Genomic DNA, 22,165 nt, shown 5'->3' with positions numbered 1-22,165 from the left:
GTGTGACCAGAAGATCACTTGTTTATACCCACTTTTCATGTTCATGATGTGCAATTGTAATGATAATGACTTCAGTTTTAATGACTCAATCTGTGATATCACAACTGAGGCAGTCATTTAATTACTGTCCACACTAATCTTCTTCTTCCTTTATTATGGTAATGATGTTTAAATGTGAGGCCAGATTGTTTCTTTTATAATAATATTGCTCGAATGTGAGACCATTCTTTTCCTTGTCCTTTTCAACCAGTTTTTGTTAATTGGCCAAGAATGAAGCAGAAGCGTTGATGAATGCTGACTGAACATGTGCACAACCCCAAGGGGCCACATGGAGGAAACATTGGCCTCAATCACTGTGACATTTCATCAATGGTCTTCAGCACGAGTATAACATTACCATTAAGCATCTGTCATACTGCTAATATCTATTGTGCGTATTCTGAAAAGACAGTGTCCAAAAATGCTTTGTATGTGCTAGCGGCAAGAATTATCATCAGCATAAATGATTGGATAAGACGGCAATTTCTAAAACTCTTGGGCGCAATCCTATTTTCCCATGCTACATTTTGACCCTTCTTCCAAACTGTCAGCATGACACAGTCTAAAACAGAGCGAGAACAAAAGCACCTTGCCCAGTAATATTATTAGAATAAAGGTCAAGTAGGAACTCTTGTACTGTCTACATGTCCTTATCATCCTGTCAGAGGTATGCGGGCAAAAAAAGCTGCCAGATCTGGCTTCTGTCCAGAGGAAAATGCTGCATTGCAGACCTCGCTGAGACCCCTGAGGTGCTTGAGAAATCGATCATAGGGAAAGTGGCAGATTATGACATTGTGATTGATAGAAAAGGCTAAAAATAAAACGGTTCACAGAAATGAGGGCAACCACCTCAATTTCAGACAGGCCCTCCAGTACTGTAAACAGGACCAAGATTAAAGCGGAGTTCACATCAATTTTCCAATATTTCGTAAATGTTAGGATATTGACAGACCTCCCGTTTTAAAGCATTTTCTTGGAAAGAGAGGTCAAAGCGTGGAGTGTGTGCCATAGGATAAGATCGTTTAAAGAAAATGCTGATTTTATGACCCTCCCAGCTCCCACCACATCTGGTTTCACCTAAAGCACTAATAACCTTCCATTATGTTCCAGTGAAGTTTCCAGAGAGTCATTTAGCAGGAATTAGTAAGACAAACTGGGGACCTCCACCAAAAGGAGTGAATCCAAATACCTGCCTTAAATATAAAGTAAAGAGAACGATTCCTCATTTTCAGCCTCGGTGGAGCCAATTATGGAGACACACACGGATAATGCATCGTGTTTAAATCTCGGATGATAGAATTGTAGAAGGATGATATGATTTAAACATTCTTTCCTAAGTAAGATGGTCCAGTCAGGCGATCTCTGTTAGAAACCACTCGCTTCACGCAAAGTCATATTTCCACCAATGAACATTCCAAGCGTAAACGACACAGATAATCAAATGATTCCTCATGATTGGTTTACTACATAATTCCATAGTTTAGATACTGTTTATTGTTCATAGCTCGTTCACAGCTGAATGAACATTTTGTCCTGAGCCGTTCATTTAATCACCAGAATCAACAAGAAATTTCTGATGAGACGCGTGGAATTTACAAACACACAAAGACACCTGAGGAAATCTTTTGACCCACTATACTAGCAATCGAGAATATACACTTATTTTTGGCTGCTGACCCACATTACCATTTTAGCAGCTGACCTTGAATCCACATATCCTCATATATTGACGTATGAAACAGTTGGTTACAACTTGGAGTCACATTCAAAGCTTTAGCGACTATAAATAAATATAAACGCACACACATGACTGCACATTCAATTTTAACGTGCCAAGTTGTTGCCTGGAAACTGTAAACAGCCTACAGTTGCACAAATGAAGTAGCCTATTACTTGGAGGAAGAAGTGTTTATTATGAAAATTAATTCTAAATTTAACTGATGAATGTTGCTAAATATAATTATATAATACATTCATGTTGATTGGAAATTACTCTTCTGATTATTTTCGAAAGGAAACATATAAAGGGATTTGAACAAAACGTACTACCCATTTGTGTCAGCGCAATACAGTTTAGTCTCAATTTGAACTTCAATTATTTATCACATCTTCATTTTTCTCTCTTGTATGCCATCTTTTTTTTATTGAAAGCACAGGCTTCCTAAGGAAATGAATTTTCAAAATCTTTCTAAGAACAGCAGCTTAAAAAAGAAATCGCTGAGGGTGTGTTATTCATGATATTCATACATTAGTGTGCTGCATCTTGTATCCTTCCTTATTCATAAGGATATAAATATTATATTTTCGAAAGACATCAATTGGGAATGAAAAAAAAAAACATCTGGGTTTGTTATTAATAAATAGAAAATGTTGTAGCTCAGACAAAAACTCCCAAGGATTCACCTCAGCTACATTTATGTGATTGTCTAGACAGGAATTAAAGGGGGAAAATCTGCACAGGAAATATTAGGCTACACCACAGATGTTGCTTCACTTTAACAATCTGCGCTATAAATTATTAAAAAAATAAAACTTTATTTTGATGGTCGCCTTTACTATAAGTAACGTTGCACCTACATGTCAACTAACTCTCATTAGAGTATTAGTAGACTGTTAGATTAGTAGGATAAGTTGAGTTAGGGTTAGGTTAGCCGTGTTAGCCGATATTAAGCTGACAGTCTACTAATACTCCAATGACTGCTAGTTTACAAGTAGGTGCAAATTTACTTAGTCAACAGAATGTCTAAACCATCCAAATAAAGCCCCAGATAGCATGTAATCAGATATCTGGCAAAGTAATGACTATGGATTGATAACTGCGGGATAGAGGATCCCCTGGGTCTCATGCACAAAGAGAAAATTCATTCACAATTGCTCCCAAGCAACTCAAAGCACCAAGACTGGGGTTTATAAGAGAAAATGTCATGGCGCAGAATGTTAAATACATTATTTCTTGCTATTTTTAAACCATTCGCATCATCACACATGCGGCCTAGTTTCCAATCTCTTGTTTTCTATTTTCAGACTCATTGATTTTACATTATGCTAAGGGGTTAAGTCTGGTCTAAGGTCATGTTAGACAGGCAGACAGATCCAGAATATATACAGAAACACAAGAGCAGAACAGACAATCGTACGATCTCTCTATCTCTACTGTGTTTGAGAGTAGGGTCATTTGGTCACTTTACCTTTTGCCTTTGAATCCAAGACTTGAGTTTCTATGAAGAACTGTATCAGAAAATCTACTGCCATGATTCTTAAAGGGCACCTATTATGACATTTAAAATGTTCCTAATGTTGTTTAGGGAGTCCCCAACAACAGTTTTACATGCATGCAATGACAAAAAACACTTTTGTTTTCGTATAATATGCATTTATTTTTACCTGATTTGCTCACCGACTCCCAAATGATTCGTTCAACGACTCGTTTTTCAAACCCCTCCTTTGCGCGACGCTAATCTGCGATTGGTCAGATGACCCAGCAGTGTTTACAGAGATAATACTTATTTTTAACACGGAGTACAATGATGCTTTTATCAATTAAATTGTATTATAATAATGATTATAGTCCACTGCTTTATAGTTTGTAGTAAAAAACGAAAAATAAGATAAATAATTTAATGTTATGTTAGCGAGCATAGCCCAGAGTTCATATTGTAAAAGCACAATCAGTCTTTGTTTGCGTTAGCCCGATGCATAAACATAACGTTTTTACAAAAAAAAAAATGCAGTTACGTTACTACGAGGTATTACTCTATTCTTTAGACAACTCCGAAAACAACGACAAACACTTCACATATCTCAATACAATTGTCATTGAAGACCTAGAAGCTAAACGGTGCTTACACAACAAACAAAGCCACTTAGTCTTCAAATGCTCCTCCTTGGGCAGATGAAAAAAGTTGGTTTTTGGCCGCACTTCAGAACACAGCGTCTCGTCGCCATGATATTTTCCCTGCTGGCCTTGGAGCGCAATAAGTGGGCGTATCGTATTCAAATAACTTGACAAGTTGACGTCATCTAGTCAGAGAAAAAGCTTCGGTCTTCTAACGATTCATAAAAATGACTCCGAGTCGACTCTCACTTTTGAAAGACAATAACTTTATATACGGTGCACTTTCATATTTCAAACTTTGCAGGATGTTTTTGTTCACTTAGATCTGTGTTACACACTACATGAAAGGTAAATTTCAAAATTCCATAATAGGTGCCCTTTAATGGGGGAGTCCAATAAGAAATGCATTTTTTTTTCATATTTCTCATCCTTATGATGTTCCAAACCTGTATTTCTTTTGTCTTCTGTGGAACACAAAATAATATTTTTCAAACAACGCATGCAATGAGAATTAAACAACATGATGCCATTTACTGCTGTTACTGCAATACAGCAGTATTGTATTATATGTGTCCAAGACAAATTTCTTTCGGGACAATAAAGCCTATCTTATCTTATGAGGGTGAGATGATGATAGAATTTACATTTTTGGCATTTAAGGCTTATAGGATAAAATATGGCCGAGTTACAACTATTTTAAAATCTGGAATCTGAGGGTGCAAAAAAATCTAAATATTGAGAAAATGGCCTTTAAAGTTGTCACAAAAATACTTTTTTGATATATTTAAGGTAGGAAATTTACAAAATATATTCATGGATCATGATCTTTACTTAATATCCTAATGATTTTTGGCATAAAAGAAAAATCGATCATTTTGACGCATTGGCTATTGCCACAAATATGCTCCAGGGTCACATATGTCAATGAAAATTAAGATAACATCTTAATATGCAATATAGGGAAATGATTGCTGCCTGAATAGTTGGCTATTAATATTTAACAACAATGATATTCATATCCTGAAGCATAAATACTAAAACCAACTGCAAGTACTGTAGCTGCTGCTTTATACACACACACACACAATTGGACAAAATACAGTCATGTTCTATTTGTTTGTGAAATTGCTGCTGCTATACAGTGTGCCATGGAAAATGAATCTGATTTTAAGGTTGATTGACAGATCAAAGGCGTCTGCTTGGGGAAACCCCATGATCTACACATCTGCTCAGCAGCTTGTGAAAACAGATAGACCTTGGCTTGAATGGCATGAACCACACATTCAAACATCTCTAATTGTAGATCTTTAATCCCCCTGTCCCATAAACACAAGGCATAAAGAGGCATGTTATTAGCACTTTAAGAAGCCAGAACAGAACCAAAGTAAAGAATGTGGGATTGGGGTATCGGTTGACTTTCCTGAAAAGAATGGCAGTCGTCGCTGAAGTGACTTGGAAAGAGAAAGTGATGCTCGTGTCGGATCAAAGCTACTCAAAAGGAATTTCATGATCTTGGCGAGTAATCCAAGCGCTTTAGAAAAATAGGGCATGACTGCATTTTGTCTGATCTGCTTTATTCTGAAAGGAAAATTGTAAAAGCATGCAATGTTACAGACAACCAACTGACTGATGATGTTTTGGGGCATGGAAGATATTCATATAGTTTAACTGCACATGAATAATGTATTTTACACCAGAAACATGTTCTGCCTTTTTGTGAGATTTAGAAAAGATTCACTTGAGAGCAGATTATGAAGTTGACTCATAAAAATCCACCATATTGAGCAATTTTAACTTAATTTAGGAAGTCAGTGATGGATGTATAGTGCACACACACATACCCACACATTTACATTCCAACAGATCTTTGCTGATAGACATTCAATATACACTCAGTGGCATTTTAAGTCATATTGCCTGCTTGTAAATACAAATCATTTTGATGTAGATCTTGCAGACATGTCCAATAGGTCTAGTTGTCTTTTATTGTTACAACACATAAAACATGAACACCAAAGAGCATCATAGATCAGCCGTATTCCAGTTTAGTCTTATCAGGTAAGCCTTATCTCACATTTCATGCTATTATGAATGCACAAATCATACACATTCACAGAGAGCTACATCTCTCTTTTCTTTTTTTCTTTTTTTTGCATCTCATCTTATTCCTGCAGTCCCTTTAGCTCTATTTACTCACATACAAAATGCATGAATGATGTTAAAAGTCCTTTGGTTAAGAAAGAATCTGCCAAAATGTGAATTCTGAATAATTTACTAAAAGCTATAAAATGTTTGGAAACTATACGAGAAGCCCAGTTTGGTGTCATGCATATATATTCTGCCTGGCTCCGTATTACAGTAACTAGGATTAGAAGAGCAAAAATACACATTTCGCAGCACCCATCTCTCCTTCCTTCTCTGGATATTCTCTTAGATTACCAGATCTTCCTTTCTCTTCGCACTTTGCCTCCTCAGATTTCTGACACATTGCACTTTTTACACATGACTGGCCATAGGACAAGCACTACAGAAGGCAGCCAAGGGAGTCCATAAGGATACATGCGAAGATTTATAGGCCACATACAGCATAGCTGAGACCCGCCTGTACATTCCTGATTCATTCAAATTGCCAGCAAGTTTACAGAAAGTCCTGTAACTGGACTGCATATTTGCATATGAATCAATAAAAACAAGAATGATGAAAATGAACAGAATGATGGAAAACACCTCAACATCAAATGAATACCAAAGTTATTTCATAATACTGGAATTTAGGTCATTTAGGAAGCAAAGCGTGCTAGGTTTCTCTATACCGATAAAATAAAATAAATAAAACTTTGGCATTCTCCATCCATCCCAATACACTAAGGCATGCTAAACACATTTGCCAGTATTCCACGTCGGATGGGATATGGAATGTCAGACTGAAATCACTGGTGTTTTTAATGAGCCACATCATCCTCCATAGGTGCTGGAAACGAGGCATAAAATTTACTTGGGATTCTATATGTTGCGTGGAATGTAGGAACGGTGCTCCAATAATAATCCTTCCTTAATTAATAAAGCTGACAGGTTGTTTATCAGGAAAGGCAGGAGAGCATGATGCATGCAATCAAACACACACAGCTAAGCCAGTAAAGCCGAACACACGTTGGAATACATAACATAAATCGGTCCATTCCCACTCCTAATGCACTGCTGAATTTAAAAGAGGCATCTGTGGAATGTGGAATGGCCATGAAATACTCAAAAATGTTCCTTTGAAGAGTCTGTTGCTGAAATCTTTCCCCAGCTGCTTATCACTGGGCTGAAAGTGAGAGTGCCTGCGGGCACGAAGCAAACACAAACAATCAGAAAGCCTTTGAAATAAAACTCATTACTGCAAGCATTTGTTAAACTGACATTAGTAATTATTGTGGAAGTTTGATTGCAATATTTAAAGGGATTATTTGAAGAATTAGTTCAATGCCTTTAAGTAAGCATATCATGTGGCTATAAATGGTTTTATATATTTCCTAAGAAATAATATAATTACAAAATTATGCTCTTAATTTGCATAAAGACAATTACGTAGGCTATATCAGATATTTAGCCATAATGCTTTTTTTCTGAACACTAGTCAAACAATATTTAAAAGAAAGCTGCATTTATTTAAATACTATTACAATTTAAGAATTACAATTCTTTGATTTTAAGTGTTGAAGCCAGTTGTGCTACTTAATATTTTTGAGGAAACCATGACACATTTTTTTTTCTTTGATGAAAAGACAAATACATTTTGAACTAGATTTTTTTAAACAACAATGTTGAACTTTTTACTGTCACTTATAATTCACAATATATTGCATCCTTGCTCAATAGATTAATTTCTTAATCTTAAAATCTTTCTGAACTCAGTTTTGAACCAAGATGAATCTAAAGTTATCTCACACAGAACCGTAACCACAACAGTAAAACATGTAGGAAGCTGTCGGTTCTCGAACGATTACACCGGAGTGCTTTTCCTGTGATGATGTGAAGGCTGAACACGCCAATTATCCACAACACAGCATGACAGTAAGGAGCTCTCTGATGTCTGTCCAGATTTATCTGATTGGATAATCAGCTGGTACGGTTCTGTACCTTCATAGTAACACTGTCAGTCACTGAAAATCCCTTCAGTATCCACATGGAACAAGAGAGAAAATAATAGGATGGAGGCATAGTTACTTTCATGTAATGGAGTTAACCCTTATCAAATAGTTTTCCTAACCCTAAACAAGCTAATTCTACACATTAAACAGCAATATTGTCTATTGATGTTGTAGGCCTTGTATGAGACATCAAAAGCCAAGTACTGCATGTCCCAGAAAATAAAGACACCAACATTTAAGCCTTGTTGATCACTTTAATAAACAGTAAAAAGAAAAGAAAAAAAAAAGTAGGAAATTTGGTTGTTTGAACAAGTTTATCCATACCTCACTTTCACTTAGCATATCAAAACATAACACTACAAACTAATCAAAGAAAAGTCATTGGTACACCATTGTCTGGCTGCTTGTTCTAACATTTTAAACTGCTTGTGAAGTATGACCAACTTCACTCTCGTTTTCAATCCTGTTCCTGGGGACCCACCACTCTGCACATTTAGTAGTTACCGGTATATGTCTCTTATCTGACACACTTAGTTCAGTTGATGAAGCTCTTTCCTAATGAGCTGATGATCTGAATGAGGGGTGTTAAATAAGCGAGACAGTAGGTCCCCAGGACCAGGATTGACAACCACTGCAGGACTGTTTACTGTCATTAGACACAAAATGCTTAGAAAGCATTTTCTTGTTAGGCATAGTTTTGTGGCAAAAACATTTAACACATATGATAGAAAGCGTTTTTCTTGGTCTGGATCACCACAGGGAATACAAATATTAACACTGTCAAAATGGACTAAAGTTATGGCTCTTTACAGAACAAATCTCTAAAGACATGACTCACTTGAATGACACAAGCACAGCTATTCTGATGGAAAGTTCTTTCAAATTAAAAATAAATAACCCACATTACTCAAGAAAGTATCCTCATCTATTAAGTATGCTCTCTTATTTGCCATGTGACTGTTAAGCAACTGTTTCGCAAACCAAGAGATCAGTGTGAGCAACAGTAGAACAATTTGTATTGCCTCTTGGAGGACAGCAGAGAATGAGGCTTAGTGGTTTTAGAGTCATTCCTCTTTGCCCCCACCTCCCTTTTCTCGCATAGCAAACTGTCCAGATAAACATCCACAAATAATTATGGATAAAAAAATGTCAAAGGAAATAGATGGGGTGCTTATCCTCAATCCATCGAATTCCTTGGAACTCCCACTACTGTGAAGTTACAAAACCAAGTATATTTACATTTTCACACTGTTCAGTCACAGTCCTACTTGCTTAAACATGGGACTTAGTTCCGCTACCAGATATGTCAGCAGACGCTTTATCACCAGCACCGGCAATCCAGTGATAGCAATCGCTTGTGTTCTTGTTCTGTGGTTTAACTGTGTAGCGAGTACAATAGATAATGCCAAGAACCACCATCACCACAATAAAGATGCAAAGCGGCACTAGCAATCCAACTAGCAACCAGCTGGTTCCTTGGCTCTTCTCACTGTTGTTGTTGTCGTCATCATCATCAAGGATGACCTCCTCTATTCCTTGTGACTGCATTGGGAACAGGGTGGAAGTTTGCTGCCCTGGACCAAAGGTGGTTGAATCATAATCATAACTGTCATCATTATCACGGTCTTGATCATAAAACTTATAATCTTCATGGAAATGTAAATGGTTCTTAGCAGTTTCCTGTGTCTCAGGCTTTGTTTGGGTTGAGCTGAACCAGAGCCAATTCCAGGCCCCGCCTAAAGCTGTGGTGGAAGGGTGGTCTGTGGGAACCGTTGTGCTCTCATCCTCATAATAGTCTGGTGTGGGCGTCGGAATGGTTGGTGTAAACAAGGCATTATGAACCGGTTGTTCTGGATGATGGTCAGGAATGGTTGGTGTAAAAAAGGCATTATGAACTGGTTGTTCTGGATGATGGTCAACATTAATGACCTCAGGGGAGTTTTCAGTCGGTGTAGTTGTTTCAGGGTCCATTTCAGTCCAAATCAGGTCTGTTGGAACAGTCTCCACATTGGGCAGCTCAGTCTGCCAGTTCAGAGGAATTCCCCAATCAGACTCAGATGGAGGGCGCCATGGGTAGACAGGATCCTCTGTTTCCCAAATGGGGTTAAGAGTAATCAATGGGGTGGAGACAGTGGTTGTGGAAGTCTCCAGATCCTCCCCGATGGGTCTGCAGGAATATTGGTTAGGTTGAAGAATATAACCTTCTTCACAGTAGCACTCAAAGCCTCCTTCATAATTTATACACATCTGTTCACATGTTCCCTCAATTTGGCATTCGTCAACATCATGACAGCGACTCTGGTCCTCTTGCAATGGGGCAAAACCAAGATGGCAGTGGCAAATATGGGAACCCAATGTGTTTTCACAAGCATGTTCACACAGGTTATCCACACACTCATCCACATCTTCACAGGCACCCTCTTCATCTTGTCGGTATCCATCCCGGCAGCGACATTCGAAGGTACCAGGTGCATTTACACAGATATGCTCGCAGGGACTCTGTAGGCATTCATCGACATCCACACAGCTTCGTTCATCAGGTGCCAGCATATAGCCATCAGGACAAGCACAGCGGTAGCCGTCCATTACAGGCAAGCACTCAAACTCACATGGAGCCCCATTGCAAGGGTCAGACGGAAAGCAGCTTACCCCATCCTCAGCCAGGAGATAACCCTCAGAGCAATCGCAGTAGTTGTGCGAGTCACCCTCAATGCAGAAGTGATGGCAACGTCCATTGTCCTTATCACACCAGCTTGTCTTAGTCACATCAGAGCAAAAAGGTGGATCCCTGTTCCAGCCTACAGTTCCATCATCCTTTAATGTGCACAGAACTGACTGGTCATCCATAGTAGGACACGGTACAGTTGCCACTTTTTCATATTGTTTTCTGATGTCTTTCTGGGTCTCTCCTTGGTTCTACTGGAGCTGCGGTGCTGTGGGTAATGTGTGATCATGCCATGTAAAAGCTATTGTGCTCTTAAGCATTTTTTTTCCCCCCCAAATGTCCCACTCTCTAAAACCAGGCCTATAAAAAAATGAAAGACAAAACATAAATACAAATGTTAATATCCAAACAAAGTATGTAACTTTATTGTACTAATATTAGATGAATGAATTACTCAATAAATTATTATAGCAACTAAATATTTTATGTTGGAATAAAAAATAAGCATTTATATGCATTTCAAAATGTCTAATGGGCATTATGTGAATATATATATATATATATATAATGTAAATATACAATCGTCAATGAATTTAAATGTGCAAATAGACAGTTTTAGGAAACCTTGATGAATGAAACGAGTATTGTTCATACCTGACTGAGCGTAGAAAAACTGAAATGACCTGGAGTCTGCCAGGTCTGTCTGTGAAAACTCTGCAACATCAACAATCACTGTGCACCGGAATGATAACAGACCTAGTTATACTAGAGGTTAAAGTATCCACAATCGTAAGGAACAAAAGCAGATCTAGTTTTGTAAAGAAAACAGAGAAGGGGGAAAACTGAAGTGGGGGTCTCGGTCTGTATATGGTCGTAATGGGGATACAGTTCTGTGGGGGGTTACACAGGAGCAGCCTGAGGAGGAAATGGCTCGATTTCTGAAAGATCATTAAAAATTCACTCTTGTGAATGAAATACAGATGAAGCACACGTCTAGCTCAACCGATAATATCAGATAACTACTTCATGTACGGAAGTGGGTGGTGTATCAGTGTTTCTAAGAGTTTATTTTGATTGTCTATTACTATGGACAAGGACTCATAAAACTTGACAATCGTAAACCAAGCAATTCGTCTCCTGTTGTGGTGATCATTAAAAGCAAATATTCCACATCATAACTTTTTGGAGAGGTCTCAAAAGGTTAAATGACCTGTAAGCTGTGGATTTGTTTTTCAGTGCACATGCACAATGCTACATCTACAATGTAACATTCACTGTTAGTAAACAGAGAAAAGACACTTTTAGACAATCATAAGAACTTGGACAAATCTGTTCATACACTGCAAATGTTCTACAAGAACATATCAATCATTACCATGGAAACACTCAATGTGAAAAATACAACCCTGGATCTGTGTAATAGCTCCACCTTAGTAAGAGCCAGACCTTCTTTAGCAAAATGATACATGAATTAAAATCCAAGAATCAAGGGAAGAAAACAGTTCCAAGAAGCTTTTGTTACAAGATTTCAAGAGCACAACAGCCTTGAAAGTCCTGATTACAGTGAGAAAATTTCATAGGCGTTTTTTTTTTTCAATACGTGAAACCAACCTCAAGATTAGATTTCTAGGAATTGGCCACATGTGTTTTAAACTATTTATTTGACTCGTGCTTTCTTTGGCATCCTCTAAATATACTATCAGTCTATTTTCTTTTTATCTCACCATCAGTATTGATGTACAAAACCTTGATCTCACAACTCAACATTTCTCAGGTACACTGAGGTGAAGCACGGTCAAATCTGCAGGACAGCACAGAAGATCCTTAGGGTATTTTTCTCTCTCTCGTTTATCTGCCTTTATTATTATTTTCCTGGAACAGTCCACCCACCACCTGTAAACCACATTTGCTCTTTTCCGCCCTCAAGACCCCAATATCTTAATATTGTTCTCAGGTCTCGAGCTGCTCCCCGTCATATCATGCAGAACTGAGTGTACTAGCTGCTCTGTAAACGGTGTCTCTAATTCTTGCATGTGATAATTAATTAGAGCTGTGATTAGTACCGGGAAGATAATAATGAACTGTTAAACATGTAACAGACATTCATGGCCTCAAGCATTAAGCTTGCTATTATGCTCTCATGCTGTTTGTAACTTGGCAGGAGTCAGTATTGTTCGTCTCAGTTTAGGACCTCTGGAAAGTAAAAGCAGACTTAGTTCACACTTAGAAGGTTTGGTTCTATTAAAACAAACTCTGGCGTGATTGCTCTGTTAGTGCGGTTTATTTGAATAAGTGTGAACGCTGCCATATGAACCCCGGGTCCCACCAAACAAGTGGACTGAGACCGGTGAAAAGATGAGTCTCGGTCCGCTTTCAAGCGAACTCTGGTGTGGTTCGACTGAAATACGAACACAACACGGAGCAAGGTCACAAATGAACCAAAAACAGGACACAATGTCACAAGATGCGACTATAAAAAGACCAGAATGTTTAAGATGTTTTTTCTCGACATGGTCCATGACAGTTCGCGGCATGTTGCCCATGACAGTTCGGGACAGGCTCGGGACGTCTCCTCGCAGCAGAAATTTGTGTGAGTGACGGAGGGATTCCTGCTACTGTTTTGACTCCTTTACACATTTTATGAGCTCTTTACGAGTTGTCCCCTCCATATGCAGGCTACACACATACAGCGAGCACATTTAGTCTAGCACACACAGCATTGGTTTGGATGTTGGACAAGTTCCATCGCTAAATATACTACATAAAAGCCTTTTTTTGTATTTTTATGTTGGGTGTTAAAAATGACACTGTGGTCGACTCCGATAGCCTCGTTGTTAGCGTGCAGACAGATAGTGCAACTACGCTTCCGGCGACCCGAGTTCGATTCCCAGCTAGAGGTCCTTTCCCCGATCCTGTTCCCCTCTCTCTCTACCCCATGCTTTCCTGTCAAAATCTCCACTGTCCTATCCAATAAAGGCACAAAAAGGCCAAAAACATATAAAAATAAAATAAAAATTAACACTGTGAACGGCAAGCGAACCAAGACTAAATGTATAATTTTATTTTTTGGTCCGGACCGAAATAACTGAACTACAAGTGTGAACACACGTAATGCTATTAGTTCTGAGATACTGATGCGAATGTAAGCCCCATACAGAGAGCACTACAAACTCACAAACTCAAACACACATCATTCCATAGTCTTGAAAACAGTATTCCACAAAAAAAAGAGAAAATTTATTGTTATATGTTACCGGTCAACATTCCCAGCTGTGTTTGGAAACAAGGATCTTGGTGCAGGATGTATAGTCTTAAGCGGCTGTGTTTGACATATATAAAATTCATAATTCAGTCTTTGAGAGCCCTTATGGAAAGTACTCTCCCTGAACCATAAGTCTCAAATCCAATTCAGTTGAAGCGGTCATCCCAAAAGATACATTTCTGGGTCAGGAACTACTTGACTGTACACAAGCATACAGACACTGCATGGATCACACATATATCAATGTTCAGACACTGCATTACATCTGTTTAAATATTACAGCATCTGAAAATCTTTTGATTCAGACGAACGGCTGATTCAATCTGAATGCTAGACAGGCACAGACAACAAATTCGCACAGATATAAACACTGTCCTCCATATTGATTGGGATTGGAATTATGACACCTGAATAATTTTTTCTTAATTTACTATTCAAGCCATTGTCTTACAGTGAATTCTCATCAAATATCAAATCAACCTCAATCAAACACTCAATCAAACCTCAACCAAAATGCTTGTACACTGTTACATACAGTAGTAAACTCTAGGGCAGAACACCCTTTGTCTCGGAAACCAGTCCTTAGAGGTTAAGGCACAAAACAGGCTCTTGTTCGTAGTAAAAACAACAAGTATGAGTCTATATGAGCCCTAGTTCTACCAGAACACACACGAAGAAGCAGAGTGGCTTTGAAGCAAGATGCCGTAGTAGGTCTGGCCCCGGTTAAGAGAGTGAGGAGAAAGTCTGATTAACACTGGGGTGAGTGAAATGTCAGAGTATTTGTGTACCATGCCCTATACACCCCTCAGGGCCGGACCAGGAAAGCAGTCTAAAAACAACCCCCTCTACTCCAAGTCCCACTGTGTAAAATAATGGCTGCATTGACTCAAGAGTCAAGAGCGGTATTCGGGTTGGAAAGCTATTTTGAATTGTGTAAGAAGAAAATTATTCATACGTTATATAATACATACATTTTGGATTTATGTGTTTGTGTGCTGTTCATTCAGTCTGATCTCATTAGCATTCATAGGGATTCATATGTAATGTTTGCACATATATTTGGGTATACAATACACTGAAACATACCATATGGATGTACTGACTGCATCTAAAACATAAAGGTATTTACTTATGCACAGCTTGTGAAATGTAAAAATCTGTATGAGTACTTTATATTTGTATTACAATTATATATTTTACTATTATACAGATATTTGAGCCCCTTACCTCACCCCTACTCTAAACCTACCCATTTCTCAACAATTAAACATGTTCAGAATTTTTTTAGGTGACAATCATTTTTGTTACAATATAGAGTACTATTAAAGACATTAAAAAATTGAAAACATCTTTGAAACGAAAATCACAGAACAGAATGAAACCGCTATCATGTTAAAATAGGTACATATGTTAAATAAAACAAATAAAATATCAAAGTTAAATACAATAAAATCAACCTATTAAACCAAGGAATTCAATATTCTATGAACCTAAAAGTATGCATAGGCATTTGTACTTCTCTAAAATTGTTAATACACAAAATATTGTTTTCGTTGATGCTGTCAATACTTTAATGTGGAACCTATTATTACAAATGAGATTGTGCGGATTTATCTTTGGCTATTGCTGTTGTCAGGAGAAACCTTTTGGGCCCTATCACACACCCGGCGCAATGCAGCGCCAAGAGCGACGCAAGTGTTTTTTGCTAGTTTCAGCCCAACGCAGTTATCATTTTCACGTCCTGCGCCACGTTGTTTAAATAGCAAATGCATTTGCGCCAATTTGTGCGGCCATTGTGCTGGTCTAAAAAAGAGGTTGTTGGCGCGTTGCTATTTTGAGACAACAAAAATAGACTGCGCCATTGACCAACTGAAACCTGGTCTAAAGTCAATGGAGCAATATATTTTTTGTTATTTAAAGAGCGCAATAGTAATATGCGCCTATAGGCGGGTCCACAACGCACGTACACTCTGCTTATTACACACACAGGGATGCGCAGCAGCACACAAACATGCCAAATAGAAATAAAATTACAATGTAAAATATTAATATTGTGAACATAAAGATATGGTGGAATCCGGCTTGTCCCGTAGATGGTATGCTTGCGCACTTTAACCTCGCGCACGAGCAGATCCATTTGCGCCCTGGAGACACGTTCAGTCTTTCCGCTAGCAAATTGCGCCATGTAAATAGTGAATCCGCCGGTTTATTGCACGTTACGCCAAAACACACCCATTACTCATTAAGAGAATAGGGACAACCCTCTTAGACCACAATTTTTCCCGTCGTTAAACCAGCAAAAGGGGATTCGGACACGCCCTAACACACCCTAACTGCGCCCCCTGCGTTTTAGACCATGGGCTTAGATCGCTATTTAATCTTATTCCAGATTCCTTTCATATTCTTTCGATTAGTAAACATCTATTTACTAAGTGAAAGAAGAAATGAAAAAACAAAATAGCAGAATCAAAATGAAGAATAGCAGAATTAAAATAAATCATTATCATTAAAATCATTACAACTGAAAAAAGAGCTGTAAAAAAGAGTTTTAAATTCCTAAAACATTATTTTAATCAATGTCGTTTTTATATAATTTACTCAGCTACTCTAAATGCTCTTAAATGGGTTTTTCATGCATTTCTGTTCTTGAGGTCAGTGTTTAGTCACCAAGAGAGTGGGAAAATGGATTTTCCCATGCCATCATTTCTATACATCATTACTTTTAATGAAGTTAACAGCAACGACCCTCACTAACGACTTGCTATATGTGATTGCACAAACACTAACGCCATTACTCCCAGAGAGGGGGTTTCCATCGCTGCATTCGAGAGCGCAGCCAAAACTCTGAGTCTTAATTCAGAGCAGGATGCAAACTATTTCTATAATGTGGAACCATGCCAAAGCATATTTTCAAAAACTATCTATCTCTCTGTCTTGCTCGCTCTCTCTTGATTATTCTCTTCAGAAAGCGCTAAGACTGCAAATCCTTCAACAACCTCTTCAAAACCCTTCAGGCTTCACAACACACATCGATTATTCAGCTTCAGCTTACACTTTACCTGCACGTCTGGTGTATATTATCCCGTTACACTGACCCTACCTATAAAAGAAATGTCCTGCATTTAAAAAAAAAACTAAAAAACTCATTCTGTATGATTTGACACACACACACACACACACACACGAACTTACTGTATATGGTCTGTCCAGTATAGCAAATTCACTAAGTGTCCTGCTGACGTGTTTTGCATATTTTGGTTTAGAGGCTGTCACCCTAAATGAAAACATTCATCATTCACTCAATATATCAGATAAAACAATAAATATACGTGGGATCTGGTACATAAGGCCCCATTTATAAAGGGCTATAATATATGTTTTTAAGTACTTCATGGAGAGAAATGGAAAAATTTAAACAACAATACAAAGCGATGGATTTCCAGCTTAAGCAAATAACTTTAAAAGCTGGACACAGGAGATTTTCTGCTCCCGAAAGAGCTTTTAAGAGCCAGATAGAAGAGAGGGACTATACAATAAATATCAGACACTAAGAAGAGAGAGAGAGAGAGAGAGAACTTGACTGAATGAAGAGCACGTCAAAAGGAGATCAGAGAATAAAGCTTTTTCTCTTTCCAGCAGACTTTTCGCCACAGACTTCTTACATTTCCTCTTACTCAGAGTTCCACAATGCAAAATTGAGCAGGTTTCTGATTTGGACTTAAGGCGCTGGATGAATTAATTTTCTGGGGCACAGCCGGCTGGTGGAACATGCAATTCATACAGAATGCAGTTTCATTCACTGAACAGAAAGCATTGAATCTGTGCTGTGCAGTAGTTTGTGCTCGAGGCGAAGTGGACAATGAAACGATTTGCATGGATGGAGACAGACAGACACTAAACCCAGCTTATGGTTATGATAACAAAAGCTCAACATACAGTACACTAAACTGTTCAGAAGTTTGGGGTCAGTACGATTTTTTTTGTTAAACTTTATTTTACAGCGTTCTAGTTTACATATGTTACATGTAACATACAGTTTGTAATAATAACAACAACAATAAATTATGCATAATTAAATGCAACTAACCCTACCCTACCCTATAGTAAGTACATGTTGTTAATTAATATTACTAAAGTGTAATCTTTTTTGTGTGAAAAATGAATATAGGTATTCAGCAGGGATGCATTATATTGACCAGCACAACAGTTTTCAAAATAGATAATAATGAGAAATATTTCTTGAGCAGCAAATCAGCAAATCAGAATGATTTCTGAAGGATCGTGTGACACTGAAGACTGGAGTAATGATGCTGAAAATTCAACTTTGCCATCACAGGAATTTATAAATGTTTCAAATAAGTAGGACCACTTCAAATGTCCTCACAAGTCAGTCATATTTTAAAAAAATATGGCCTAAAAGTGTAATACTTTTATAAAAGTGCAGCCAAACCAATACACGCACACACGGCCCACAAACATTATTATTCTTCTGGGGGTTTTACACCTCATGTTTTAAAAATGACCAAAGCAATATCATTTCATTTATGTGTTTGCTGTCTCTCTGTCTCTCTCTCTCATTTTCTTCTTCTTCTCTAAACCTGGCTTTCAGATCAGCAGGCTCTGTGTGTCTGCAGTTAACCCCTCCTTATCTTCAGCCAAGAAGAGAGAGAAAGCGAGTAAGAGACAGAGACCGAGAAGAAGATATCCTTCTTTGTGACCTCTCTTCCACTGTCCTCCCTTACAGGTTCTGATGGAGAAAGCGCGTGTGTCTGCAATTCCCAAAAGACGGCAGATCCAGAAACGCTTTTGACCATCAGATCCTGCTCATGGAATAACAATAGATCCGTTTCTGGCTCTTGTTCAAGCCACGCATACCTTTGCTCTCTCACTCTCTCGAAGGAGAAAAAGAAGGAGAAGGAAAGGTGATGGAGTTCTTCCCTGGAATGAGATTTATTTAATGTATTTCTATAACACGATATGTTACCGTTTGGAGACAGTGGGTGGAGGCTTTGAAAAGCAGCCACCATAAACCATATGCCTTCCTGACTTTTGTTCATTATTTAGACGGTTACAGCACGTATATGGGTTAAACCTGGTAATTTATGGATATCCTGTGCCAGATTACAGTTTATCCAATGTCAGATTGGTCTGATCGCTTTTTATATTGTCCCATTGTTTCTTTTTGAACTTCATGGTAACTACAGTAACATCTAGATTTACCTCATAACATGGCCAAAAGGGTTTCGTATTCCTAGTGCACATAAAATGATCAAAGAAAAAATAACCAGCCCTGACACACTTTATAAGAGTCATGCTCGCCGTGCTTACATTCAAATCCCAATTTAAATGTTGTTTTGATCTGACTGTCAGACGGTCAGCTGGCTAAACCAAACAGCTGAGGCAGAGCTCTGGGAAACAGGGACACGCACGCTCCTTTTTTTCCCAGTCAAAAATATCTACCTTTGTGAAAATAAAGTACACTTTAGCATACTTTTATTACAGACAATATACTTTAAAGGAACACGCCGACTTTGGGGGACTTTAGCTTATTCACCGTATCCCCCAGAGTTAAGATCATACATACCCTTTTCATCTCTGTGCGTGCTGTAACTCTGTCGGACGCACCCACCGCTAGCCTAGCTTAGCACAAAGACTGGAGGTAAACGGCTCCAGCTAGCATACTGCTCCCAATAAGTGACAAAATAACGCAGACATTTTCCTATTTACATGTTGTGATTTGTATAGTCACACCGTGTACAAATAACAAGGTCACATGAGACAGCCATCTTCTAACCGTATACATACTGGGAACTATATTCTCAGAAGGCGAAGCACTGCTACTCGGGCGGAGTGATTAGCGCAACACTCTGAGCGAACTCTCTGCTCCTCACCACGGGGCTTCTCAGGCGCTGCGAGCAAATCACTCCACAGAAGTAGCAGTGCTTCTCCTTCTGAGAATATAGTTCCCAGTATGTTTACGGTAAGAAGATTGCTGTGTCTCATGTGACCTTGTTATTTGTACACGCTGTGACTATACAAATCACAACATGTAAATAGGAAAATGTTGGCGTTTTTCACTTATTGGGATCAGTATGCTAGCTGAAGCCATTTACCTCCAGTCTTTGTGCTAAGCTAGGCTAAAAGTCGGCGTGTTCCTTTAAAAGAATATTCTTATGAGAAATCAAATTTGCATTGATCTTTTAATAGGACTTTGTACCATTAATTGTAACGTTATTGTAAATTTCATAGCTTGAAACGTCCTCCTCATTATAAACAAATAATTTATTTAATTAAGCTCCAAAAATAGACAGTTCTCATCCACTGGTCTGTGAAGAGCATTGAAAGATGTTTATGCCTTTCATTCACTCACTCTTTACTTAGTGTTTGTACTGTCTTTAAGTAATGCTGTTGTGTGGTCTGCCATATTTCCAGAGGTGCTGCTCCTACACTTCTAATGGGTGTGCCTGATAAAAATGGGTCTTTGGTATGAATGCTAAAAGCAAAGAGGTTTAAGAGGGCACCACGGTTATGGGAAAAATGGGATGTCTATTTGTCGTTCTTACTACCTTGAGTAAAGATAAAGGATGGAGAATAATTATAAAGATAATTTAATGTTTCATCATCAGACTCGCGCTCGGATTGATATGGTAAATTCGACGCCATCGTGACTGTCTTTACAGTGTGTACAATCACTGAGCTTCAGGAAGCCTCTGGATGGAGCTGAAGTTTATGGTAATGGGTGTGTAGCTTCCGACAGGCACTAAGCGGTAGACCAAATCACAACAGACTGGGCCATCTGACCAATCAGAGCAGAGTAGACCAATCACAACAGACTGGGCCATCTGACCAATCAGAGCAGAGTAGACCAATCACAACAGACTGGGCCATCTGACCAATCAGAGCAGAGTAGACCAATCACAACAGACTGGGCCATCTGACCAATCAGAGTAGAGTAGACCCATCACAACAAACTGGGCCATCTGGCCAATCAGAGCAGAGTAGACCAATCACAACAGACTGGGCCATCTGACCAATCAGAGCAGAGTAGGCCAATCACAACAGACTGGGCCATCTGACCAATCAGAGAAGAGTAGACCAATCACAACAAACTGGGCCATCTGACCAATCAGAGCAGAGTAGGCCAATCACAACAGACTGGGCCGTCTGGCCAATCAGAGAAGAGTAGACCAATCACAACAGACTGGGCCATCTGACCAATCAGAGCAGAGTAGGCCAATCACAACAGACTGGGCCGTCTGGCCAATCAGAGAAGAGTAGACCAATCACAACAGACTGGGCCATCTGACCAATCAGAGCAGAGTAGACCAATCACAACAGACTGGGCCATCTGACCAATCAGAGCAGAGTAGGCCAATCACAACAGACTGGGCCATCTGACCAATCAGAGAAGAGTAGACCAATCACAACAAACTGGGCCATCTGACCAATCAGAGCAGAGTAGGCCAATCACAACAGACTGGGCCGTCTGGCCAATCAGAGAAGAGTAGACCAATCACAACAGACTGGGCCATCTGACCAATCAGAGCAGAGTAGACCAATCACAACAGACTGGGCCATCTGACCAATCAGGGCAGAGTAGACCGATCACAACAGACTGGGCCATCTGACCAATCAGAGCAGAGTAGACCAATCACAACAGACTGGGCCATCTGACCAATCAGGGCAGAGTAGACCGATCACAACAGACTGGGCCATCTGACCAATCAGGGCAGAGTAGACCGATCACAACAGACTGGGCCGTCTGACCAATCAGAGCAGAGTAGCTCGCAGAAAGTAGGGGGTTAGAGAGACTGAATCATCCTTCGAGTCGTTTGAGAATAATTGAAAAATGTGGTGATGTGCAATGTGTATTACGGTATGAAACCTTTGCTTTGATAACTGTAACCCTGTTGTAGGAGATCTCCAAAACAAAATTAGGAGCCTTTAAAATAGCATTTTCATTAATATATGTAAATCTGCAAGTATATTTATATATATATATATATATATTTTTTTTTTATTATATATATATATATATATATATATATATACACTCTAAAAAATGCTGGGTTGTTTCAACCCAATTTTGGGTAAAATATGGACAAACCCAGCCGTTGAGTTAAATTTTTACATTACATTTTTAACCCAACGTTTGGGTTTGTCCATATTTTACCCAAAATTGGGTTGAAACAACCCAGCATTTTTTAGAGTGTATATATATATATATATAT

The 22,165-nt window shown here is 38.7% G+C and overlaps 1 protein-coding gene across 1 annotated transcript; it reads right to left on the bottom strand.

Annotated features, from left to right (window-relative positions):
* Positions 1–8,235: 8,235 nt before the first annotated feature.
* On the bottom strand, positions 8,236–10,882 carry cd248a (CD248 molecule, endosialin a). The gene has a single exon (XM_079605135.1). It carries the CDS (start codon positions 10,852–10,854, stop codon positions 9,280–9,282), a length of 1,575 nt encoding a protein of 524 aa, XP_079461261.1. The 5' UTR covers positions 10,855–10,882; the 3' UTR covers positions 8,236–9,279.
* Positions 10,883–22,165: the final 11,283 nt, after the last annotated feature.

Source organism: Phoxinus phoxinus (genome assembly GCF_949152265.1).
Source record: "Phoxinus phoxinus genome assembly, chromosome: 2".
Lineage (NCBI taxonomy): Eukaryota > Metazoa > Chordata > Actinopteri > Cypriniformes > Leuciscidae > Phoxinus > Phoxinus phoxinus.
This window is presented reverse-complemented; position numbering and strand designations above follow the sequence as displayed.

Coding starts and splice junctions, on each gene's coding strand:
- cd248a (XM_079605135.1), bottom strand. CDS start 10,854: ATGGATGACCAGTCAGTTCTGTGCACATTAAAGGATGATGGAACTGTA.